This window comes from Lissotriton vulgaris, unplaced genomic scaffold (assembly GCF_964263255.1).
Source record: "Lissotriton vulgaris unplaced genomic scaffold, aLisVul1.2 SCAFFOLD_1875, whole genome shotgun sequence".
NCBI classification, from domain to species: Eukaryota; Metazoa; Chordata; class Amphibia; order Caudata; family Salamandridae; genus Lissotriton; species Lissotriton vulgaris.
This window is the reverse complement of record NW_028255037.1, coordinates 432043-459482: the sequence shown is the minus strand read 5'-3', so window position 1 is coordinate 459482 and position 27440 is coordinate 432043. Positions and strand designations below refer to the sequence as shown.

The 27440-nt window shown below is 44.7% G+C and overlaps 1 protein-coding gene across 1 annotated transcript in view; it reads left to right on the top strand.

The window, feature by feature from the left end:
* The window catches only part of LOC147659337 (NBAS subunit of NRZ tethering complex-like), a 485327-nt gene that overhangs the window by 30690 nt on the left and 427197 nt on the right, over nucleotides 1-27440 (top strand). The window contains exon 3 of the mRNA XM_086951835.1: nucleotides 22376-22509. Within this exon, the coding sequence (XP_086807961.1) occupies nucleotides 22376-22509 (134 nt within the window). The remainder of the gene's footprint in view (nucleotides 1-22375; nucleotides 22510-27440) is intronic.

The following is a 27440-nucleotide window of genomic DNA, read 5'->3' as shown; positions in this document are numbered from 1 at the left end:
GCTTTGTTATGCTATGTTTTGTTATGCTAGGTTTTGTTATGCTATGCTATGTTTTGTTGTGTTTGGTATGCTATGTTTTGTTATGCTATCTCTCTCCTGTGGTGTCCCCCAGGGCTCTGCTTTGTCCCCTCTTTTGTTCAATCTTTATATGCAGCCCCTTCTTGTCTCTCTTCGTCAGTTTTCAGTCACTGCTTTCAATTACGCAGACGATCTGCAGCTTATTTTTCCTATTAATTCTTCCCCTTCTTCTTGTTCCAATTTTCAAAATGCCATGCTCTTTATCTATGAGTGGATGAACCTTAGTCAATTAAAGCTTAATCCAAGCAAAACGGAGCTGGTGGTGACCGGCGGTCCTCTCACTCCCTGGTCTCCCAACTTCTGGCCTACCGCTCTGGGTTCCTCTCCTTGCCCAGTGAACACCGTGAAGAGCTTGGGGGTTACCATCTCTAGTGACCTCTCGATGCAGCCTCACATCAACACCGTCACTTCGGCCTGTTTTTTCCATCTCCGCCGAATCGGGAAGATTCGCAGGTTTTTATCTCAAGAGGCCCTTATTCTTGTTATCCTCGCCCTCATCACCTCACGTCTAGACTATGCCAACTGTCTATACGTGGGGGTCCCTGCCTGCCACCTTTCCCGACTCCAACTGGTTCAGAATCAGGCAGCCAGACTAATCTTCCAGCAACCTAAACATCACCATGTCACCCCTCTGCTGAAGACCCTCCACTGGCTCCCAGTTGCGCAACGGTGTGTTTTCAAAATGGCCTGTACCATTTTTAAATCCCTGTTTACCTGTGCCCCTGCCTTTATTTCTTCCTGTTTGCACGCCTATGTTCCTCCCCGTCACCTCAGATCGTCGGCTCACAATCTGCTGATCACTCCCAGGTTCAACCGTAAAAAACATGGGGGCGCTTGTTTTTCTTTTCTTGCTCCCACTACCTGGAATTCCCTCCCTCTTGTTATTCGTTTGTCCACCGACTATTGCTGTTTTCGCAGTTCTTTGAAAACCCACCTGTTCCGTCTGGCACACGGTTAGCTGCTCTGACCCTGAATGTTCTTCTCCCGCCTGGTCTTGAGCGCCAAGAAACCAATTGGTGAACGTGCGCGGTACCAAATCTCTTTTAATAATAATAATAATAATAATATTATGTTTTGTTTTGCTGTGCTATTTTTTGTTGTGTTTTGTTAAGCTATGCTATGTTTTGTTGTGTTTTGCTATGTTTTGTTATGCTATGTGTTGTTGTGTTTTGTTATGCCATGTTTTGTTATGTTATGCTATGTTTTGTTTTGCTATCCTATGCTTTGCTTTGTTATGCTATGTTTAGTTTTGCTATCCTATGGGTTGTTTTGTTATGCTATGCTATGTTTTGTTATGCTATGCTATGTTGTCTTTTGTTATGCTATGCTATGTTTTGTTGTGTTTTGGTATGCTATGCTATTGTTTGCTATGCTTTGCAATGCTATTCTTTGTTATGTATGCTATGTTTTGTTGTGTTTTGTTGTGTTTTGTTATGCTATGTTTTGTTGTGTTTTGTTATGCTATGTTTTGTTCTGCTATGCTATGTTTTGTTTTGCTATGCTTTATTTTATGCTATGCTTTGTTTTGTTATGCTATGTTTTGTTATGCTATACTATGTTGTGTTGTGCTTTGTTATGCTATGCTTTGTTGTGTTTTGCTATGCTATGCTTTGTTTTGTTATGCTATGTTTTGCTATGCTATGATGGTGGGGGTGTGTGAGGGTGAGTGACGGTGAGGGGGTGTGAGGGTTAGGGTGTGTGAGGGTGAGATGGTATGAGGGTGTGTGAGTAAGAGGGTGTGAGGGTGGGGTTGCGAGGGTGAGGGTGTGAGGTTGGGAGGGGGTGAGGGTGTGTAAGGGTGAGGGGTTGTGAGGGTGAAGGAGGCTGTGTGAGGATGAGTGAGGGAGGGTGAGGGGGTATGAGGGTGCGGGGGTGTGAGGTGTGTGAGGTGGTTTGAGGGGGTGTGAGGGTGAGGGGGTGTGAGGGTGAGGGGGTGTGAGGGTGAGGGTGTGTGTGAGGGTGTGTGTGAGGGTGAGGGGGTGTGTGAGGGTGAGGGTGAGGGTGTGTGAGGGTGAGGGGGTGTGAGGGTGAGGGAGGGTGAGGGAGTGTGAGGGTGAGGGGCGGTGAGGGTGAGGGGCGGTGAGGGTGTGGGGTGGTGAGGGTGAGGGGGTGTGAGGGTGTGAGGGTGGGAGGGTGAGGGTGGGTGAGGATGTGTGAGGGTGAGGGGGTGTGAGGCTGAGGGGGTGTAAGAGTGAGAGGGTGTGTGAGGGTGATGGGATGTGAGTGTGAGGGGGTGTGTGAGGGTGAGCGGGTGTGTGAGGGTGAGCGGGTGTGTGAGGGTGAGAGGGTGCGTGAGGGTGATGGGGTGTGAGGCTGAGGGGGTTTGTGAGGGTGAGGGTGTCTGTGAGGGTGAGAGGGTGTGTGAGGGTGAGAGAAGGTGAGAGGGTGAGTGAGGGTGTGTTAAGGTGAGGGTGTGTGAGGTTGAGAGGGTGTGTGAGGGTGAGAGAGTGTGTAAGGGTGAGAGAGTGTGTAGTCTTTCACTTTCGTCCAGAAAAAAAAGAGAAAGGTGCATAGAACGCCGAACAAAACACTGCTTCCCCTCGAATGGATGCAAAAAAAAACAAGCTCTCGGCATTGCTGTGGCAGGGAAGCGGGAGCGCATTCCTTTGAAGTCTGATGCCAAGGCTTAGACAACTGGTGGTGTGCGATGTGCTCGCGGGGGAGCGGCAGCATTTGAAGTCTGATGCCGAGGCACAGACAAATGGTGGTGTGTCTCGTGGTTGGCTCTGTGCATGTGCATAGCTCACATGAACTGTACGCGATCCGCAGTTTGTTGACTTTTTGAACCGCTTACTATAAATCTCGCCGATTTATCCCTGCGGGATATACTAGGCGAGACCTAAAAAAGAGAGAGAGAGCGAGAGAGAGAGGCTTCTAATCGCATTACTTTTTTGTTCCTGCAAGTTGTGTTGGGGTTAAATTAACATTTTCTGTCTGTAAAAGCTAATTACATATTAGAACTGTTCCTACTAGATCTGGCGCATTTTCTGATAAAATAGAGTTTTGCCTGTGGAGTCTTGAAGCCCTGCCTCGCAGAGATTTGATTTAACAAAAAGACATAGCTGTATGGTATGAACCTTGCTTCTGGCCTATGAATGCTGTCTGAATACACATGTAGAACTCCTGTTTGAAAACATTATTGGTTAGATTTTTTTTGCCTATTGGCATAGTTGGCTCTCTGAATCGACACCAAGCATACTGACATGGCACAATTTTCTCTAGATATCTGAACCATCGAAGCACATTAATATTTACAATTTATTAAATGGTGAGTGTTATTGCTTTTCACCAATGCAATCATTTACTCTCCCATTTGCAGCCATAAAAATAAGACCACCGAGTCTACATGGTTTTGAAAAAGTGGCCAAGTGTCTTGATTATTGTTAAATATGGCCCAATTATGTTTGTCACTATTGAGACCTAGCTCAAGCTTTCAGAGCTATGCAGCATTATGTTGCCCATTTCCGAAATGTAGCTCATTTATGAGCATATCTGCTTTGTTATACTATCCATAACCTGTCACTCACATTGGCACTCATAAGCCATTGAAATGACACACATAAGCACACTAAAACATGGCAATGTCACACATAAGCAGACTGAAAACGTGCAGGCTATGAGGAAGACATAATGAGAGTGGCTAGAAAGAAAGTTCTGATAGTCTACCGTGGGTCCACCCTGATGCTCTTTCAAGATGTGTCCAGTCAGACATTGGCTAAGAGCAAATCTCTGAAAATTGCGACTGACTTTCTGTGAGCTCATAAGATTTCATAGCGGTGGGGGTCCCCGGTGTGCTCTTTCAATACAAAAAAAGGGTCTCACTCTCCACCTCATTGGGAGACAGACCCTGACCGTGGCTACATTGAACTCTGCAGTACATGTGAAGTAGATAGATATAGTCTTCCCGGCAGGAGACTTAATTAGGTGCCAATCCAGATATTTTCCCCAACAATTTCCCTACAACACAAGAAATAAAACTAGGTGAGTGGTGATCTATGTGGGAAACACAGCACTTTACAAGTGGACACGATTAAAAAGGAATCCGAAGGAAGGGTAATACTTGCTCATGGGACAATAATGAACAAAAGCATTACTATATTGTTGGTGTATGGCCTGAATAAACACAGAGACCACTTATCTCTTGGTTGTTCCCCTTCTTGTCCACCCATGCAAGTGTAGATACGATAATAGGGGGCAACTTAAATTAAGCTTATAATCCCAACATGGACAGGTCCCACTCCATACACCCCCACCATCTATGACACAGCCTAACTGATTTAAAGCTGACCGATGTCTGGATGTCTCATCACGAGACACGCAAAGACTTCACAATCTGATAGAGACTGCTAGCTGTAGATTCCCTTTAGAATCTTCCCCAGTCACGAGACTGGATCCTGGATGTTTTTCCCATAGCACATCCGCCCGTCAGTAGAGGGCGTAGCTTGACTCTGTATTAACGTTGTCTATCGGATGTGACTTGAACAGAGTCTATATAACTCGCTCGCCAACATCAGTTTCTTCTTTTCCATGCATACAACGCAAATCTTGAGCAGTTAGGGGGCTATTTTTCAGGCCCACCTAGATGTTTTGTTGAGGGACAATGTTTTTTTTTTTTTGCAATGGTGTAAGGGTTTAAACCCTGTGGATCTTGTGACAGACAGATGCAGCGCCGATGGAATTGTCTGCTTTGGGTGACTTTCATCTGGCCTTAGTCTACCTGTTCCTGCTGTTCCTACAGGAATGCACAGTTTGGCAGGTGGAAGGGGGACTATAGGGTGTCAAACCCCTTTTGGTAGTACTGTCCAGAAAATTGGCTGACTAAACTGGGGAGGCTAGTGGAAGAGAGTTCTCTCCATTTTTAGATTTGCTTTCTCCACCTATTATGGCAATAGAGGAGAGATCTTCCTTCGCTGCGGTACTAAGGAGGAGAGCTGCATTCTTAGGTTGCCAGCTTCCCTAAGTGGAATTATCCACATACCCTTTAGTGGATGTTCTTGACCAAGGTGAGATATGACTTTGAATGTTCTGGTTGAATTCTTTCTTTCTCACTTGTGTGGGAAGAAGTGTTTATATGTGGCTGAGTTGCAATGTGTATTTTATTTGGTGACAACCAGTGTGGTGTTTCTGTTTGAAGCAGGGGTTTATGGTTGTTTAGATAACTTTCTGGTTCTTTACATGCTTTTTCACGATCCTTAGTTCTTGTCAGTCAGGATTATAGGAAAATTATGGGGCAGGTACTCTGCAGAATTCTTGTCAGAGAAGTCTTATTCTCTAAAGTATATTCCACGATAAGTGGCTTTCGACATTATTATTTACCTCTTGGTGCAGAAGTCGTGACTTCCTCCTTCAACTCTGTCGATAACAGTTATTCAGCTGTTTATTCGTGTTGAGTTTTTAATTGAGGCCCGGTATACAGGTCTTGCAGTTTGCTTTACCCTGAAGAAGAGCACAAGCGTTGATACCTTAATGGTATGTACCATACTATTTGAGGAGTATCTTTTGTATGTTATGAGCATTTCTAAATACATATGTGTTGACCTGGGATTGCTCCCCATGTGCACTATTCGTCTCACTTTTGAGTGTGTAGAGTTCTACCCTCTGTGTCGGGTTGTTTCTCTGATGTATGAAGTCATACATTCATAGAGTTTTGTACCTCTTGTTAGGTACTTTTGAAACGTGTACCTCATGGGAGTCTCCATCTATACAATCTACCTTTTGATTAGAGGTGTATGTACAGTGGCCCTCTTATTCGTTTTGGTTAATATGATAAAGTGTCTCTTATACTTTTATATGGCATTTGTGTGACTTCATGCTTAATTTATAGGCATACATCCATAGACTGAAGTGCCATTGATGGGATAGTACAGCACTGAGGGTGTCTATCACAAAATTGCTTCTGGTATTTTCACCGAAAGTAGCTTATAGCCCACATTATTAGTTTGTATGTCTTTGGCTTTTCCCCTGGTACTTGACTTACTTGCAGGTGCTAGATGATGTTACTTCTGATTGGTGGTAAAAGTTCACTACTTTTGCTAGATTTAGAACATTTTTAACCAAAAGCTTATTATCTTGTGAGCTTTGCCGCTACATGTTTTGCTCTTCAGGTTCTGTCTCATTGGCATTGATAATGATTGGCTCCTCTACCCCTTTGTGTAGACATTGTCATTCTGTACATGTTCCTTGAGCAGGTTTGTTTGTTTTCCTTGGATTATATCATGCTATTATCTCCAGGCAGATGTAGTCTCTCAGGCGATTCCAAACCTTTTCTTATGAAGGATACTTTGGACTCTTTTTAGGTTGTTATAACGCTTTGCATTATTATTAAAGATTTTCTTCTTTTCTGGAGGAGATTTCCCTCTAATAGTGTACTTTTTGTTCTCTATCAAGCTGTTGATGTATGTTGGTCCTTGAGGTGAAGAGGTGTTGGCCTCATAGCTTCTACCTTTTGTAGAAGACTTCTATTCCTATCATCCAGGATTATTGTTCCTCTGTGGGACAACACTTTTCCTTATTTCCTGTCTCTGGTTGCTGATGGTTGGGTTCACACTTTGCGAGTCCCTGGATGACATACACAAAGTGATGTTTATTTTGATAGATCAGTCAGATTCTTTTATTATGGAGTCCTTTAAAGTTTTCAGTTTCGGTATGGAGGACTTTTTTCTAGATCTGTAGATTGGTTTCTATTCATAAAAGTAAGTTCATGTACTAACCTTGGTTTTTGCTAGGCTGTCAAGGTTCTTTTCCATACTTAATATCTTATTCAAGTTTATACTAACATTGCCTAATGGTGGTGTCTCAGGCAACTTGCATTACTCTGCCGGTTTGAATGGCTGTTGCCTTCATAAGCTTTTCTGTATAATTTTCAGGGCAGTCCTGGCTTGGACCGGACTTTATAAAGCATAAATAATTGCTCAGTGGCATGGCCTGCTGCTCTGTCTTCCACAGGTTCGAATGTGCCATTCAGACCTGGATATAAGACCAAGTGGATTTATTTTCATAGGGTCATTTGGGGACATTTTATTATTGTCTGGGGGAATGTTATCCCTATGTTTTTAATGTTTTTATTACTTCTATTACTGTGGTTCTGTCCAAAGTTATTGTGAGGTGAGAATGCATGGTTCGGATCCTGTTAAGGGTCTGAATAGTTTTATACTCATATTGTTGGTTGGGTTCTGACACAGATTTGTAATACAAACATGGGTATTTTATACCCATGGTTTAAATATCTTGCGACTTTGCTTACCCGTGGTTCTTTCCGCAGTTTTCATGTGGTCAAGTAGGTTATTGCTCACCTAAATTATTATGAATGTCCGGTCTTTTTCTCTTGTTCTGGACCGGATTTGTTATAATAAGAGACTTTTCATCGTCTCACTTAGCAGATGCTCCTCTGGGGATCGTATGGCTTTGGCATTTAATTCTAAAGTAAATAATCTTTGGCTAGATGTCTCTAACAGATGAACAAATTACTTACCTTCTGTAACACATTATCTGGTAGAGACAGGATCTAGCCGCAGATTCCTTAACAACCTTCCTGTCCACCCTGCTCTGCGAACTGAGTCTACATTTGTCTCAAAGATTTCATCATGGTCAGGCGCATACTGAAGGAAAAAAAAAGGAAGAATCCAGTGATTGTCACAAGGGTGTCTTTTATTTTTGCACACTGTTTAAATAGGCAGTTTCTATATGTGGCTCCACTTTTTGAGCATGGAAAATAATCATGGAAGCAGCTGAATTCATCAGCAAGGGAGTTATATTTACTCTGTCGACGTCTCATCCGGTGAACACTTGGTTTTTCCCTTAAGCGGAGAAATCCTGGTGCTGCCTAGAGCAGGACTGAGCCAAGTTTCCTTTACACTATTTACTGTGGTTGCCCCCGCAGACACGTCACTGTCAGGGGCCCCTGGCCTGGGCGACAGAAGTGACATTGCCATACTGGAACAAAGTAGTCTGAATTACCACATACCCTTCTCCTCTGACCACGGTGCTGTGGAACGCACACTTTCCACCACAGATGACTGGTAGGGGTTATCGCACATAGGAGGGGAGTGACGCTGTTTGCCTTTGCCAATTATACTCCAATGGTGTCCCCAACATGAGAGACCAGTGCGCTAAAGATTTCAAACTCGGATGCACAGACCTTCATCATGTCACCCAATTACTACACTTGGCACGTAGCCCCTGTGCCATGGACGTGGGACTGAAGAAGACAACTGAGGTGGAAGATATTATGGCAGATGGTGAAACAAATAAAGCACTCTCTAGTCTATATCACACCCTTGACAGACCTACCCCCTTGACTAACATGCCTCCCTCTAACGCTTTCAAGCTTATGTTGAGGTGGTACCTGACCTGGTCTACCTTAAGACGATGCGTAATGCCCCTGACGACTGCTACAGGGGATGTGCTGCAAGGGGGACTTACATACATATACATATGTGGTGGGAGATCCCAAATATTCAAACATCCTGGGGTCATGTTTGATTGCATAAAGGGAATCACAAACCTCACATTAACCACACTGCCCCAAAAAGCACTCCTAGGGCACATGGACGAGGAAGACCTTCTCTCCCTTCTCGGGCGGAGGAAAAATTGATAATGACCCTCCTTATGGCGGCCCGCCTGGTGATAGCCCACAGATGACAGAATGCCACACTGCCAAAAATAAAAGAGCGGTGTGTGAAGGCATGGTCAATCTATGCGATGGAACGCCTAACAGTCATCCTTAGAAACACATTCTATAACTTTGAAAAAATAAGGACACTGTTCCTCACCTATGTTGAACGAGACACAGACCATATGCAGCGCCCACAACTGCTGTGATTGAAGCGCTGGACGATGCCACCAATCAGGAAGAAGATGCATGTGCTGAATGATCTTAGTTGAAATACTATGTTCGAGGCATATGGGCTGCAGATGGTACATTATGAATAGATCGCCATCTGGTGTTGGGCTCGGATGATTGCACTTTGTTTTTCTCTTGGAGAGTCTTTTGTATCTTGGTGACTCCTCCCTTAGTTGGTAGTGCGCATGGGCATCGGCTCCATCCTTAGATTGTTTTTTTCCGCCATCGGGTTCGGATGAAGATCGAGACGCTCCAGATCAACTTCTGAAGAAAGTGATTTTTCGGCGCGTATTCCCGTTCCAATTCGACGGTATTGTTAGCGAACGCGTTCTTTTCCATTCCGACGCGTTACAAATTCAAAATAGAAGAGAAAAACTTGGATCTACGTCGAGGAACAGGAGACCTTTCTCGACGCAGTCAAGCCCGGAGTCCATGGAAAGGACTCCATTCAAAAAATGTCCATCGTGTGGTGCTAAGTTCCCACACAAGGACCTACACGAGGTGTGCAACCTCTGTCTATCGCCTGAACACGAATCCAGGGACTGCGAAGCCTGCGCAGCATTCTCCTCCAAGCTAACGATTAGAAATCGTCGAGCTCGAAGACACGAGGCTTCCAGAATGCAGGCGGAGGCAATCCCGGAGCTGTTCGGAGACGAACAAATCGAGGAAGAAGAGGACCAGTCGGGGTCGGAAGGGGACCAGTCGGAGGTTGAAGAACTCTTCGAGCAACAAACCGTGAGTGACGACGTCCCCTTACCGAAAAACCGACCCCGTGCGGTAACGACCCCGCCCTCGGGCCCGGTCAAACCGCTGAAAAAAGTTTCCGACGCCCCGCCTTCGGGCCCGGCAACGAAACCGAAACTGAAACCGAAACACTCGGAATCCCACCACGTCGGATCCGAGAAAAGGGCGTCATCGACTTCGACACCGAGGCTGCATACAAAGGAGAGCTCGGTATCGAAACATTCCATGTCGAAAAAGAAATATGATGTATCGCCCAAAAGACACTCGATACCCAAAAAGTCGGAATCGAGCAGACATTCGGTGTCGAAAACAGAAAGATCTGAAGATCGAAAACAAAAACAGCTCTCGGAACCAGGACCCTCGGTACCGATTCAAGAGCAACAAACAGATCCCAAGCAAAAGATCTTGTTTATTGACCCACAAACTGGGAAAGTGGTCACGAAGAAGAGAAAGAGTGAACAGTCAGAAGATAAACCTCTTCCTTCAAAAAAGAGAACAATGGGGACGAACATAACTCCTCCTGCTTCTCCTCGTCCTAGAGACACACCCTCTTCTCCTATTCCTCACAATAGGCCACATATTCCTACACCCTCCACACCAAGACCAGCTACACCTCAGTCAGATGTAGACAGTGATATAGGGGAGGGAGAACCTCAAGGGGATGACGAATCTATCCCAGATGAGGAAGATCCATGGGAAAATTACGATGTAGGGTCAGATGAGGACAACGACCCAGAGCTATACCCCTCAAAGCCTTCACCACCTGATGATAACACAGGTTTTGTGCAGCTCATTAATAGGGCAGCAAAATATCACAAACTAGATATGCACACAGAACCTCAGATAGAGGATTTCTTGTTAGAGACTCTACCTAGTGCACAGAGAACATCAGGTACTCTTCCTATGCTAAAGGGTCTTCTCACTCACACAGAAGAAATATTCGAAAACCCAGTGAGAGCCAGGGTGTTAAACCCAAGAATCGATAAAAAATACAAAGCGGCTCCAAAGGACCCAATATTTATTAGAGGGCATGTACCTCTAGACTCGCTGGTGGTCTCAAACGCTCGTAAAAGAGCAAACTCATTATCTACAGGAGAGGCTCCTCCACCAGATAAAGAGTCGAAGTTAATAGATGCATCAGGCAAGAGAGTAGCATCACAGGCAGCGAATAGCTGGCGTATAGCTAATACACAAGCACTACTCGCACGTTAAGACAGGGCACATTACGATGAGTTAGAAAAACTTCTCACACATCTTCCAAAAGAACATCAGAAGAAGGCAGACCAATTAATACAGGAAGGTAAAATAATAACCAATACTTCCATTAAGTGTGCATTAGACGCAGCAGACACTGCAGCAAGGTCTATTAACACTAGTGTCATGCTAAGAAGGCACGCATGGCTCAGAATCTCAGGATTCAAACAAGAAGTTCAAACAGCCCTACTGAACAGACCATTTGATCAGAAGACATTGTTTGGTTCAAGTACAGACGAGACATTAGAAAAGATGAAGAAGGATACAGAAACGGCTAAGTCAATGGGAGCATTGCAACAGCCAACGCACAGAGGTTCCTTTCGTAGATCCACCTATAGAGGGGGCTCAAAAAACACAGGAACAAATCAGCAATCCACATCTTTCACACCAACATCACCCAGAGGTAATTCAAGAGGTAATTACAGAGGTAACAACAATAAGGGTAGAGGCCGCGGAAATAATAACAACCGCAACGCCTCAACACCAAAACAGTGACTTCATAGATCTCCCCCCAGACCACATAACACCGGTCGGGGGACGTCTATCACAGTTCCTACCTGTCTGGGAAAACATCACGTCAGACAAGTGGGTGAGACAAATTATCCAACATGGTTATTGCCTAGAACTCACAGCTACCCCACCAAACATCCCCCCCAAACAGCGCCCAATGAGTCAGGATCATCTGACATTGTTAAGAGAAGAAGTGCTAGCACTTCTACAAAAGCATGCAATAGAGAAGGTCCCAAAGGATCAACAAGGAACAGGAGTATACTCTCTATACTTCCTGATCCCCAAAAAGGACGGGTCCCTACGACCAATATTAGACCTCAGACCTCTCAATGCTTACATAAATTCGGAACACTTCCACATGGTCACGCTCCAACAAGTACTCCCTTTACTGAAGAAAGGGGACTTTCTTTCTACACTGGATCTAAAAGACGCTTACTTTCATATCCCAATTCACAAAGCCCACAGAAAATACCTAAGGTTTGTGTTAGAAGGACAACACTACCAGTTCAAGGTCCTTCCGTTCGGTGTCACAACAGCACCGAGAGTTTTCACAAAATGCCTAGCTGTGGTGGCAGCACACCTAAGAAGACAACAAATACATGTCTTCCCATACTTGGACGATTGGCTAATAAAGGCCAAATCAAAGGAAGAATGTCTTCACAACACACAGAAGACAATTCAACTGCTGCACCACCTAGGGTTTACGGTGAACTACAAAAAATCACACCTGCAACCAAACCAGATCCAGCAATACCTGGGGGCTACAGTAGACACAGAAAAGGCAATAGCATACCCCAACCCAATCAGAGTACAGACAATGGTCGGGTTAATACAAAGATTTCAACCACAACACTCACTACCAGCACGAGTGTTTATGCAACTATTAGGCATGATGTCCTCTTGCATACTGCTAATACCACATGCCAGACTACAAATGCGCCCACTACAAGAGTGTCTAGCGACACAGTGGAATCAGGCTCAAGGTCAGATTACAGATCTGGTGTTGGTAAACGACCGGACGTATCGCTCTCTGAAGTGGTGGAACACAGAAAACATTTCCAAAGGACGGTCGTTCCTAGAGCCAGTTCCACAAGTAATAATAACAGCGGACGCATCGCTCTCCGGATGGGGAGCGCATATGGACAAATACACAGTACAGGGGAAGTGGAGTGCGCAGCAAAAGAAACTGCACATCAACTACCTAGAACTATTAGCAATATTTCTAGCACTAAAAGCTTTCCAAATGCAAATAACAAACAAGGCAGTCCTGATCAGAACAGACAACATGACTGCAATGTATTATATTCAAAAACAGGGGGGGACACACTCTCTCCAACTGTCCAAACTAGCACAGGACATATGGAGATGGGCCATTCCTCAAAAAATCTACCTGTTAGCGGAACACCTACCAGGAATTCAAAATCAAATAGCAGACATCCTAAGCAGACAGTCAGAACAAGTTCACGAATGGGAACTGCACGACCAAATACTACAGCCATTCTTCCAAAAATGGGGGCAACCAGAGATAGATCTGTTTGCAAATCATCAGAACGCAAAATGCAAACAATTCGCATCCAGGTACCCACACCAAAGGTCCCAGGGCAATGCACTGTGGATAAATTGGTCCAACAAATTTGCTTACGCGTTCCCTCCTCTACCACTAATTCCATTACTGGTGAGGAAACTGCAGCAACACTCAATGACAATGATACTAGTGGCACCCACGTGGGCAAGACAGCCGTGGTTCACCACGCTGCTACAACTCTCACAAGTACCACATCAAAAGCTAAGGTTATTACCCATGCATCTTACACAGAACCATGGAGAAATAATGCACCTAGATCCCAAACAACTGAACCTAGCGATCTGGCTCCTGAGGTCATAGAGTTTGGGTATTTAGATTTACCACCAGAATGCATGGAAATCATTAAACAGGCAAGACGTCCTACCACCAGAGCATGCTATGCAGCAAAATGGAAGAGGTTTGCTATACACTGTAACAGTAAGCACATCAACCCTCTGGACGCATCCACTAAACAAATCATTTGCTATTTATTACACTTACAACAATGTAATCTAGCATATACCTCTATTAGGGTTCATCTAGCAGCCATAGCGGCGTACCTACAAAACAGACAACACCTGTCACTGTTTAAAGTACCAGCAATTAAAGCTTTCATGGAAGGACTCAAAAGAGTCATTCCACCAAGAAGACCACCTTCCCCAGTCTGGAATCTCAACATAGTGCTTACCAGACTAATGGGGCCACCCTTTGAACCTATGCATAGGTGTGAAATACAATTCCTCACATGGAAGGTGGCCTTCCTCATAGCTATCACGTCACTTAGAAGAGTAAGTGAACTGCAGGCTTTTACGATTCAAGAACCATTTATGCAGCTACACCAAAATAAAGTGGTTCTTAGAACAAACCCAAAATTCTTACCAAAGGTTATTTCAGCATTCCACATCAATCAGTCAGTGGAATTACCGGTTTTCTTTCCAAAACCACAAACAGTAGCGGAAAGAGCCCTACATACACTGGATGTTAGGAGGGCCATATTGTACTATATAGAGAGAACACAAACTTTCAGAAAGACAAAACAGCTATTTGTTGCGTTTTCTCCCACACATAAAGGCAATCCCATCTCCAAAGCGGGCATTGCCAGATGGATTGTAAAATGCATTCAAATATGCTACTTAAAAGCAAAGAGAACATTAACTGTTCCTCCTAGAGCTCACTCTACACGTAAACTAGGAGCATCTATGGCATTTCTGGGAAACATTCCACTAGATGACATATGCAAAGCGGCTACCTGGGTTACACCGCACACTTTCACAAAACACTATTGTGTAGATGTGCACACAACACAACAAGCTAGAGTGGGACAAGCAGTATTAAAAACATTGTTTCAGACAGTTGCAACAGACACGGGCGACCACCGCTAGGGAGAGAACTGCTGTATAGTCTATTCATAATGTACCATCTGCAGCCCATATGCCTCGAACGGAATATGCTACTTACCAGTATGCATCTGTTCTTGGCATAGAGGGCTGCAGAGTGGTACATGCCCTCCCAGCCTCCCCGGAAACCTGTGTCTGTTCCAACATTATCTTATTTAGATACACTTACATGGGCACTCTTATCTGTATTCTACTATACTACTCCATCTAACCCTACTATGGCAAAACAATCTAAGGATGGAGCCGATGCCCATGCGCACTACCAACTAAGGGAGGAGTCACCAAGATACAAAAGACTCTCCAAGAGAAAAACAAAGTGCAATCATCCGAGCCCAACACCAGATGGCGATCTATTCATAATGTACCACTCTGCAGCCCTCTATGCCAAGAACAGATGCATACTGGTAAGTAGCATATTCCTTTCTTGCCCATGTATTTCTGATCACTCACTCTAGACATGTTGTAAAGGCCATTTTACAGTTTAAAAAGTCTAAATTAAGTTGTAAAAAAATTACTCTTTTTTTTATTTGGTGTGGGATTTTCCTTGTTTTATGTTTTCACTTAATTACTATTTGAAGTGTTGCAAACATAATTTACAGAGACTCTAAGGTAAACCTGACTGCTAATGTGGCTGATCTTTGTGGTGGCAGCACTTAGAAACGCTGCTGGAGAAGAGAAAAGACGAGCAGACTGCGAGTTTAACTCTTCTGCTCTCTCGCTTTGCTGCTTTGTAGCTGTAGCGCTATATTTTAAAAACCATTTTTACCTCCTTACACTCTATTGCTTGACTAATGGTGTTGTATGTACTTTTTTAATCAAACTAAAATCGTTTTAATTACCTGCACTGCTTCTCAGTTCCCCTGTGCCCTGGTCCACCGTGGCTGTTTTGTGCCGATTGTTGTGGAGGGACAGGTCGGGCGGCGCCATCTTGAGTGAGGCCCGGTCCCTGGCTGGTCGGGAGGTAGCGGTCCAGCTCGGGGAGGGGCTTGGGTGATAAATAATGGTCCCCCATAGGGCGCGCAGCGGGCGCGCCGACTGCGCGCCGAAGGACCGGCCGGCCATACTGCTCGGCGCATTCCTGGGATCTCTTCGCTAGAGAAACGCAGGTACTCGCGCAGTGCTCTGTGGAGTCTGGCCCCCCTGCTAAGGATCTACCCTGTCTTCGGGTGGCCCCTGATGGTGCTTTGGCTATATGCCCCCACTGTGGCTTCTTCCCCCAACCCTTCCTTCCTTCATATCCGGCCATCAACGCCCCTGCCCCCAACATCAGGGCGGGTTTGATCAATGCCAGATCTGCGGTGAGGCATGCCGCCGATATTTATGAATTACTAGGGGAAGGCCAGTTGGACGTATTGTTCCTCACGGAGACGTGGATGACTAATACTTCCGCTCCTAGTGTGGAACTTGCTGTCCCCAGAAGTTTCAAGATGGCTAGGGTGGACCGCCCTTTAGGTAGAGGGGGGGGGATAGCTATCGTTTTTAGGGAGTGGTGGAGCTTCACCTCTGAGCCTCCGACTGCGGATGCCAGGGCAGAGGTTCTTCATTTTTCTATAAAAACTTCCCCTCATTTTACCCTGGGCGGATCTTTGATCTATAGGTCACCGGGGCAGCCTAGCCATTTCTTGGATTCCCTAGAAGAGTACATAGTGCCCCGGGCCCTAAGCTTTCCCAAGTTTCTGCTGGTCGGCGACTTAAATATCCATATGGATGTTCCGGGCGCCCCAGAAGCCCGAAGACTTGGTGAAATCCTCAAGCTTGCTCAGCTGAATCAATGGGTCACTGGTGCAACGCATGCGGGTGGCCATCTACTCGACCTGGTTTGCTCTAATTTTCCCATTCAGTCGGTTACTGTGGAAAAGACTACATGGTCGGACCATGATTTGGTCAGATTCATGTGGGAATTGCCCGAACCCAGTCTCCCATCTCTCACGAGCCACCCTCAAAAGATTAATGTACTCGAGTTCAGACAGGCTTTGTCCAGCACCCGCCCAAAACTTAACTTATGTTTAGACACAGCAGTATGTGAGTTTAATGAGTGGGCTCGGGAGGCGACTATCGCCTCTACCAAGCAAAGTACGGTGTGCAGAGCTAGGCGCTCTCCCTCCCAACCCTGGTTCTTCCCGGAACTGAGAGAACGGAAACTGGGGTGTAAAAAATTGGAACGAGCTTGGAGATGTGGATATAGCTCTGAGGCTAAATCTGCTCTACGACTCGCCCAGAAAGACTATTATACAGCCATCAAGGTAGCCAAGGGGAATTTCTATGCAGGGCGCATTGCTAAGGCTGATAACAATAGTAGAGAGATTTTCTCTATTGTTAAAAGTTTTTTGTCCCCTGTGGCTGATGCTGTTCCACTCCCGTCCTCTGCACAATGGTGTGAGGAACTCTCATCTTTTTTCATTACGAAAATAACAAAGATCCAGCAGGACCTTTTAGCGGCCCTCCCAGCCGACCACCTAGCGGCTGATTTGGACCCTTCACTATGTCCAAACTCAGGGCAGCACCTCACGAACTTTGTGCAAGCTGAGGAGTGTACCGTTCTCCCGCTCCTTCAGTCCCTGAAGTCTGGCTCTCCAGCCGATCCGTGCCCGGCCCGGGTGCTGTCGGAGGTGGCGGAAACAGTCTGCGCTGAGATCACGCAGATTGTTAACCTCTCCTTGGCCACTGGAGAGGGGCCTGCAGCCTGGAAACAGGCCAAGCTGCTGCCGCTTCTGAAGAAACCTGTACTGGACGTGTCGGTTCCTGGGAACTACCGTCCCATTTCCCTTCTCCCGGCACTTACAAAAATTTGTGAGAAGGTAGTCCTTCAGCAACTGGAGAACTTTGTTGACATCTCCAATGCCCTCCATCCTGCTCAATCAGGCTTCAGGGCGGCGTATAGTACTGAGACGGCGCTGGTGGAGATGACTGAGTCAATTCGGGAATATTTGGACGGAGGTGGCAGAGCGGTCTTAATTTTATTGGACCTCTCTGCCGCATTCAATACCGTCCCCTATGAGCTCCTTCTCCGCCGGTTGTCGGCCATTGGAATTGGGGGAGTTGTCCTAGATTGGCTATCCTCCTTTCTGTCCGATAGGACTCAGCAGGTCTGGATGCCTCCTCACGCCTCTGAACCTAAACCACTGCTTACAGGGGTACCGCAGGGGTCTACTCTTAGCCCCCTGCTGTTTAATGTCTATATAACCCCCCTGGTTTTCCTGGCAGAACAGTTTGGGGCCAAGATAATAGGGTATGCAGATGATACCCAACTGTTGTTTACCTGGCCGGATGACAATCTGGATACAGCGGTTGTTCATCTGTGCCTGTCCGCTGCATTTCGTAGGTTAACACAAGCCCAATTGAAATGCAACGAGGAAAAATCTGAAGTACTTTTCTATGGCTCCTTTCCCACCTCGTTTAAGAACTCGTTGTGGCCACCAAACATTCCTTGCCCAAAAGAGATGGGGACACAAGCTAAAAATCTCGGCATCTGGTTCACAGAGGATCTCAAATTTGAGGCCCACATTAATAAACTTACAGGCACCTGTTTCGCTACCCTAAAAATGCTCCGCAAATTCTTTCCTTTGCTTCCCAGGGATGCTAAGGAGACGGTTGCCAGAGCACTTATACTGGCTAGGCTGGATTATGCAAATGCACTGTTTAGTGGCATTCCGGCCTATTTGGTAAAACGCCTCCAAATCATCCAGAATGCGGCAGTCCGACTCTTGTTTAACATCCCGAGATGGAAGAGCGTCCGTTCTGAGATGCGCACGCTCCACTGGCTTCCGGTTGCCCAGCGCATTCTATTCAAATCACTGGTGCTTGCGTTTCGCGCCTCTCATGATCAAGGCCCCCTGTATCTGAGGAAGAGATTTACCAGCTATGTTCCTGCACGCCCCCTCAGATCCTCTACCTTGCACAAACTGTATCTTCCCCGCTTCAAACGAGCAAGACTCGGTGGCCAATCGATCTCAGTGATCGGGGCCCGGGCCTGGAATGCTCTCCCTCTCCAGCTACGATCTATGTCCTCAGTGGCTGTTTTTAAAAAGCATTTGAAAACTCATCTGTTCAAGAGTGTAAGTTAAGTTTTCTTGTATGTCTGACTGTCTACCTCTCCTCCACCCGCGCCAGGATACTCTCCAGTAACGGAGCGCGCTATAAAATAATGTATACATACATACATAATGTGCCAAGCGATCAAAGGGTTGAGCACAGGTTAACTCTGGGTTTGCTTGTGTTTCACCCTGAAAAGAATTGTGGTTACTGCTTGAGTCGGGGTTCACACCCGTCAGCCAGTAACCCAATTTGCTACTTCTATCATGACACCAGCTGCACTGTCAGTAACCAGGGTAATTTATGTTCTGGTAGCTACCTGCCTCAAACACTAAAATCTCAATTTCCTTTGAAGTCTATGATTCTCAAAATAGCACATGAGCTCTCTGACTCGCTAAATTCAAGTCTTTCAACATTAACTATGCCAATATCTGTGCTCAGACACTGGTCGGGATTACAGCCCTCCTCAAGAGAATTATCTTCCAGACCCCAGTTATCCACTGTCACACAATAGGGTCATCATATGTCCATCCAATGATCTAAAACCTAATCAGGGTAACACAAATGCGCTCATGGTGAGTTATACCTCTGGCACAATTTAATGATTGTCCCTTCTGGGTCACTAAGTGAGTCTAGAAGAGAACACATGTATGCTCAACATCATAAAGGAGGTAACGGAACTAGTTGCTGAAGTTTAGAGACTTTATTGACACTGCTGCACAATATATGGGCGTGGGTCTTTTCCATGCTCAGATGAAGTGCTTCATGGAGAAAACCACATAATCTCCTCTTACCTCAACAGAGTAGAATAAGTCCCTTTGGCCGAGGCTTTCCCTGCCTCTCTTCTACAGGTGTATGTTCTTCCACTATCATAAGAAAACCAGCTTCCCCGGGATGCTGTTGGTGACCATAATAGACTGTGCTTTACAAATTCCACAGTCACCACATCAGCAATAACCTGTATCTGAAGAACGTCTGAAGGAAGTGCAAGGGTTTCTCTTTTTAGTTGCCATAGAGACTATGCCACCCTCTTAAATTGGGAAGATAACTACTACCTCTGTTGTCTGTGAAAATGTGAAAAGGAAATGAGGTGGCGTCACTGCCAGTTTATATTATAAATACAATTCTTACTCTTCCAAATGATAAGATGGTATTCCGATCAAGGTCTTGGCAGTAGTTGTGAATGTATATCAGGTATGCACTAGAGATCAGCACAGTTATTTCCATGTGCTCACCTGGCAGGATGTAACCTGCAACCACAAGCTGATGCCTGAATTGATCTCAGTCACTGGCAAGAGCTCGGGCAGCATTCCAGTCCATTGTTTTTTACCCACTATATCACTCTAGACAAATAACTACCTTATACAAATCTGTATGAGCCACCTCCTCATTGAACAGTCCATCTCGAACTGCCAGGCAAGGCCCCCTTCTGGCCAGACTACAAGCAACCCAAGACCGGTTTCAACCTACTTAGTTGAAGTATAGCTCGAGTCCTATTGCACACTGAGCACAGGACCACGTCAGTGTAAGCTATACCCAACTGATGAGCCCTAATACTGGCAATCCTAGTCTTGGGTTGCTTGTATTGGGCTTCAGGGAGGTTCTTATTGGAGCAGGGTCAAGACTGATTTCCATATGGGTGATTCCAAACTGAGGTGGCAGGGTGTGCAAATTTTCGATGGACTTGAATGCGGCCCTAGTAATAACTTGTGATTTAGATTAATTCAAGCATTCCATCCATTGCTTCTTTGTATACTTCAGTTGGACGGGTTATGGCTCCTGTGCACACATGCATTACAGCCATCTAATTTTTGTACACTTTTTTTTAGACTTCGCCTCTCAGGATGACTGATAATTCTGTCAAACTACTATATGGATGAGCATTTCCTGTAGTTGACGCAGCCTTTTAGGTTGCAATGCACCCAATGAGCATTTATAAAAATACTCACTGGCAGCCTGTTTGTGGCTGCAGAAAGTCCATCACTATCCCTGTCTAGAAGACTGTCTGATTACATCTTCTTTCAGAAAGCGGTCTTCATTCAATGTGGCCCTGGGTCTCTGGGCCATTTTGCTCTCTGCTTCAAAGTGAACCATACAGAAATCACCAATTACACCCAGAAGAATTACTTTCATAGTGGTCTTTACAGAAATTCGTCGAATGAGAAGATTGCGTCGTCCAGACAAAGTTTTACATTTTAACAGTTCAGGTCCATGATCACCTGGTGCTTTCGGAGGCTTTTGGGACATCAAGCCATCTCCGAAGCAAAGAGCATCATGCATTATTCCCGATATGATTTCTGCATTGGCACTTGGTGGAGCACTGGCTCACTTGATTGACAACTAGTTCAAGCCTGTATGGCCCATCCGTCTTTGATGCCATCATTGAAGTGGTGTGACTGTTGTCAACTCTTAATGGTGTTAGCTTTCAGCCTGCCACATCAGCAGGTCTTAGTTATGAAAAACTCATCCGAGTTCAAATGGAGGACGTGCTGTGTGGAGCAGTCAAAAACCACTCATTGGATAGATCTGATTCCTCTGTTCCCATGAACCATTAAACTCAGCCACTCTGGCCCTTTAGGCCATCCTTTGAACGTGGATTCCAAAGTGGTCAAGACAAACTTCAGCTACTTCATGATCCTCTTCTGTATCAAGAAACAAAGTGTTCCTTATTCTACTCTTAACTGCCAGCTTGGAGTGAAATTTGGACTTTTGTGTTAAATCTAAGGGCAAACACACTGAGGATTTGCTTGCACTCACCCAGTGAGAGAGGGGGGGGGGGGAGTCATTTCTGGGATACATCGACTATACAGGCCCAGATACAGTGACAATGCACCTGAACTCAGTATTGCATAGCATTGGTTCCTGGATGGGAAGGGTATCTCAGGCCCCCTGGGTGATGTTGTATAGGTAAGGAAGATTTCCCCAGTTGCCATTTCCACCCGAGCTAAGGTGGTGGTGTTGGCATTAACTGGGCCATGTGTGCCTATTGGCACACACGGGTTGTTTGTTCCACTCCAGAGTATGTTATAAATACTTTCTCCCAAAATGATGCTCAATTTGGTCAAGACCTCTTTTATGTTATGTGCTATGGACTCTACCGCAGGTTACAACCAGTAGAGAGCACTGATGGAGTAAGATACATTTCCTTTATGATGACTGCATTATTCCTAGTCCTTGAGCTTTTCCTTTCTTAGCGTCACCCCTTCTTCTCCTCTGCAAATAATCAAATACTTCACACTGATAAGTTCCTTAAAGAAGAAATTTTAGAGGGTGCACATAGCACAAGTGAAGGAGCAACAGTATCATATACAGCAGAGTAGCACACACAAAAACATGCATGCATAGTAGCGATCTTGTAAAGCTCTGTTGGAATGACCTCTGAAAGGAAGTTTCCTGTTCCACTACTGTGTGGCAAGGTTCCACAGAATGACAATAAGGAAAAGTCTACAGATTAAAAATATTGTATTCACGATAAAGACACGTTAACCAGTTTTTCTATCATACACATTCACCTGTTTTTATATACTGGATTATTATAAATGATATTTAAATTAACATTTTAAAGGCATGAAAACCACTGCCCCTAAACGGAAGAGTATGAAAAGGTGATTGTGTTGCTGACTAATTGTACCTTTCAGCTTTTTGATATTTCAAAGTGTTGCAAGCCAGGAATAGTATTGGCATTGTTAAAAGTTGAACAACTGGTCTTTAGATTTAAATATCTAAAAATGGCTGTCTTTATTGTGATGTACTGCAGATTTTAAATGGGAGTTGTAGGATGTTTGAAGACATGGTAGCCGAGATAGTTACACATGAAAGGTTAATTGTTCAGTTGTGAAGTTATAATGTGTCTCATGAAAAATCTCTTGATGTGTGAACATTTAAAAGATGATACACTATGCAATAAAAGTCTACAATGATTAATCAAATAATTAATCAAAATGTTTTTTCTAGTGCCAGCAAAAAATCATACCTGATCAGGACGAATTAATGATGATAGCCCTTGACTGCATTTACAATTGTGAACGAGATGACCAGCTCGCTCTCTGTTATGATATTCTGGAATGTCTTCCACAAAGGGGCTATGGGTAAGAACATGTGTGCTTGGTATTTCATTAATATTATAATGCTCTACGACTTTGGACACGTTTTTGTGGCATGTAGTCCCAAGCTAAATGAGGAATACTTTATTTTAGAATTTAGGATTGTTATGTAAGCGTTTATTAATGCAGATGCACATTTAGTTTTATACCACCTGCATCATTTTTCATTCAGTAGTGTAATTTTCTTTTGCATGTTTCTACTATACTTCCGCAACTTCGGGTGAACTTGAAGACTTTAGGAAATGCGCAAAGGACAATTGTCTGCCTACTCTTTGTAACTTTGTTTGATGCCACAATTCACAATAACACCCATTTCTCTTACAGCCTTTTAACTAAGCTGGTCCTTAAAACTGGACTCGATACTTCATACTCCATTGCATTCAGACCTGTACTTACTAACAGGAGCACTGTCACATGTTGTTCTCTTCTATTTGCTCTTTACTTTTCCGTTACAGGGCTCACGGCCTTGGAGTGGCACATTTATGTATTAGTGACTGCAATAATTTGGACTGTACAGTTAAATACTTTGATAGAAGTGTATTGATCTGTCAATTGCTCTTACTCTTCTGCCTGGCCTAGCCCCTCCCCCCCTCATTATTGAGGCACGTCTCTCCCTGGGCAACACCTCTGTGGACTTTGGGATACTCTCCTCGGTCCGAGAATGAAGAACCTCATTTTGTTGGTTCCAGTTGGCCCGTTTGTTCTACCTTGATTAACAATCTGCTTTTTTTGCCGTGTCCTTGGGGAAAGAGGGGGGGCAAGGGGGTTCTATTGGAAGAGAGATGTTTTCATTGACCCGACCTGTTAATCGCTGTGAGACGCTTCCTATCATGATACTAACGCATTCCACTTTCCTCCTTCCTTATTTGCCTTGTAGATGGGGACCTCGACTAAAACAAAACTCCTTTCCCTAAATGTCAAGGGGCTTAATTCCCCTAATAAGCGCAAGCCAGTGATCTTGACAAGAAAGATGCAGACATAATTTTCTAGCAGGAGTCCTATCTCCTTAAGGAAGACTGTCATCGCATGTCTAACCCCAGACACTCAACACAATATCTGGCGTATACTGACACTAAAACATTAGGAGTGGGCATTCTGTTTCGGCTGTTTCCTAACAGCGTTGTCACTGGTGGTCACGGATCCAGAAGGGTGTTTTTTAATGAAAATAATAGAAAAGGGACACAATACCCTGTCTTTCCTATACTCCCCAAACCAGGCGCAAGACACTTTTCTGTGCAGGATTCTAAAGGAGATATTTGGCCTAACCTTGGGTGATATTATACTGGGAGGCGACTTTAACTTGGTTTGGGACCCAGCCCTTGACAGGAGTCTGCCCACTTTCAAGGGGTGGGGGCCATGCTTCACTCAAGAGGGAACTCACTGACTCAGGTTTAGCAAATGCTTGGCACTTCTTCCACCCTGACGCCCAAGACTACTACTTTTTTTCACTTTTACATCAATTATACTCTTGCAGCGACTATGTATTTGTCAAACATTACCTCCTGCGCCATTTGAAAACGGTTCAGATATCTGAAATCTCTATTTCTGATCATGCTGATATTGAACTGATCTGGCCATCCAGGACAGGTCCCTAGATGGCCAGCTATCCAGACTTCCTTTCGGGAGTGTCAATGGCCGCCTCTAGATGCCCAGCTTGCACGCGATCTGGAGACGCCCTTCACGTTGCCTGATGACCACGATCTCAACGGCATAAATATCACTCATTCTTAAGCTGAGCAAACATCCTGCTCAGGGCTCCTCCTAAGCCCTTTTGAATACTGATGCTAAAATATATACCTAAAAGCTTCCCAACCGCCTAGAGTCGCTACTGCTAGGTTTGATTGACCATGATCAGGTGGGCTTTATACAATATCGACAAGGCCCTGATAATCCCAGGTGCCTAGACCACCTGATAGAAAAGGCCCATATGCATAACATTCCTGCCCTTCTCCAGTCCTTGGACGCGGAGAAGGCATTTGACAGAGTCAGCCAGGACTTCTTACACACTGTCCTTGTCATGATTAGCAAAGTCATCGCCTACTGCACCACCCAACTGCTATCGTCAGAGTAGACAGTTATTCCACTGCCCCTATCGGGATCCAGCGCGTTACTCACCAGGATTGCACCTTGTCCTCTCTTCTTTCTACCCTGGCTATCCGCTTGTGCCAGTCTCCGGACATCATGGGCATACACTTAGGTGGACGGAGTCATTAAGATCCGCTCTATGCCAATTATATTTTATTGACTCTAACTAACCCCATGCCAATCTTCCCTGCCATAGTCCAGCAGATGCAAGAATTTGAACTTGCCTCAGGTTATTAAATCAATATGTCCAAGTCACAAGCCCTGAACCTCACTCTACCATCACACCTCCTTACAGCTTTGGAGGACCTGGTTCCTTTTCATTGGGCTCAGCATCATATTCGCTACTTGGGGCTCAATGTCACAAATTCCCTTACTGGGACTCGCGCTAACTTGCCCCATTACCGTAAGGCTATTTTGGAAGACCCGCACAGATGGAAACCGTTAGATATCTCGTGGTTGGGACGCATCAATGTGGTCAAAATGAATATTCTGCCTCGTATACTTTCCTGCAACAATCACGCCATCTCCTATATTACCCATATTAGTAGGTGGGAGCTGGAGCGTAGACTGGATACAATGCAGAAACAATGGGAGCTCCTATGGCAGAAAATCCCCAAAACACACAGCAGCATCCTCCACCAGGAATCTGACTACGAGCTAATCTTACACCCCAGTACGTCTGCACTCAATGTTTCCTGTGACTTCCACTTCATGCAGGAGATGCAGGCACAAGATGGCACCTTTAAACACATTTGGTAGACATGCAAACAACTTGCACTTTTATGGAAAGAAGGTTTGAGTCTTATTAAAAACATGTTATGGTTCCCTACTTCAGCAGACCATTGTACTTTTATATTAGGCCTCCCCCAAACCACACTTGAAGCACCGACTCTCGCAGATTGGTCCCTAATCTGTCATATGATGGGTGCCGCCAATCAATTGATTGCCCCTTCTCCTTTTGCTTCCTGGTTGACTAGACTTTGGCAAATGATGGCACTGGAGCACTTACCACTTAAGCTGTCCCTCACAGATGAGACATTAATACTACTATGGCAATCCCTCCTTGAATATTTCTCCATGAATATTTCTCACTGTTAGAATACCTTTGCTTTCAACTACCTTAAACTGCGTGTTTTTCAACTTTTTGACTAATTCCGTGATCCAGTGGTCGCCGCCACTTCCTACACTCCGCTCTTATGTTGTCGGGGACTCCTGTCACTGTCCCTGACCTCTCTACACAATAGTGAAAAGGATGTGCAGTTCCTATGTGGAGTGGGGGAGTGTACAGGTCTCTTATGGATTGCCCTCACACACCCCCAAAGGATATCATGCCCATAGGAACTGCACATCCAGTGCAACATGGCTTAAAGTAAAGAAAAAAGCGCTATGAAACAGTCAGCACCTACGCTGCTGTGCAACATGGCTTAAACTTTTAAAGAAAGCTCTAGGAAGCAGTCATCATTGGCCACGTCATGGTATTTTTTTCATGGACTTTAAGCTATGTTGCACAACAGCTCAAGCTCAACATGTCCCAAAAACATTTACAAAGCCAATAGGTCTCACATAGGCAAACCATATTGACTTTGCCAATGTGTGTTACTTATTGTTGCTTGATCATAGCTGGGCTTTTATGTGCATAAACAAATTATGACTTTTTTTAACTTCTTCGTGGAGTGCTGTCAATTCTCATCTAAATGGACTTCCTGTTTGACAAGGGAACAGTGTATGTATGTATGATTGTTATTTCTATAGCATAAACTTAACCAAAAGGCAGCAAAGCCCAGTACAGGGCCAAAGAGAAGCTTAAAGTCAACGAGGGCTAGGAAAGGTAGCTGGGTTGTGGATAGTTAATTCATTGTGAAATAGTGTTCTTTAAAGTGATTATTTATCTCTTCCCTAAAGTGGAGCACCGCTGGGGCGGTTCTGATGTATATCGGGATGTTGTTCCAGAGACTGGGTACCTTAATGGAAAAGGCCTGTGACCAAGTACTTTTCTTTATTTTTTTCTTCAGAAGGGTACTTAGAACTCTGCTTTACTCTTGTTCAGGTCTACTTTAACAGTAATAGTGCAAGTACACCCCTCTCTTTGTCAGAGTTTATGTAGCAGTAGTAATGTTTTGCTCAGAACCATTTTACAGAGCGTAGATGCTGGTACATCGATCAAGGATGGTGGATTGGCTAATAGAATTTAGATAAATCACATTCGAATGGCGTGCTTGAGCCAGTTGTGCAATTGTAATTAGTAAAGACACATAACTAAAGCTATAAGAATAATTAGACCAGTGCAATATACAGGCACATAATTAGCATGTTTACAACAACACGGAAAGATTCATTCTCATTTCGACTTGCAAAAGTTACTTTGAACACTGTTTTGCAGTGGATCTTAAAGGTCAAAAAGCCAGAGCTTGGAGGTAGCACTAGAGCACTTTGGTGTAACTAATATGTTGGGATTGGTAGATCATAGATTTCAAGTATGTGTGTACAAGGATACAATGTCTAAGACGTAGTGTGGAGCCAGACCACTTTCTGCTTTCCAAACAAATGTCAATAGCTTGTCTAAGCCTCAGATCTTGACAATGGGTCAGTGGGTTGGGGGAGAGTATGTTGAGATGACGATATGCTTGGGTTAATTGTACACAGTTCAACTAGCGAGTTTGACTTAGTATAGTACTTTGGAGCAGAAATTGGAATGCGATCTAGATTGAAAACGAAGAGAGATGAATCCCAGGAGAAGACAAACTCTTCAAATTTAGGATATACAGGGCCCCATTCACCAAGAAAAGTGTAAAAGTATGGCTGAGGATCCGCACTTCCACTTGAATGTACTT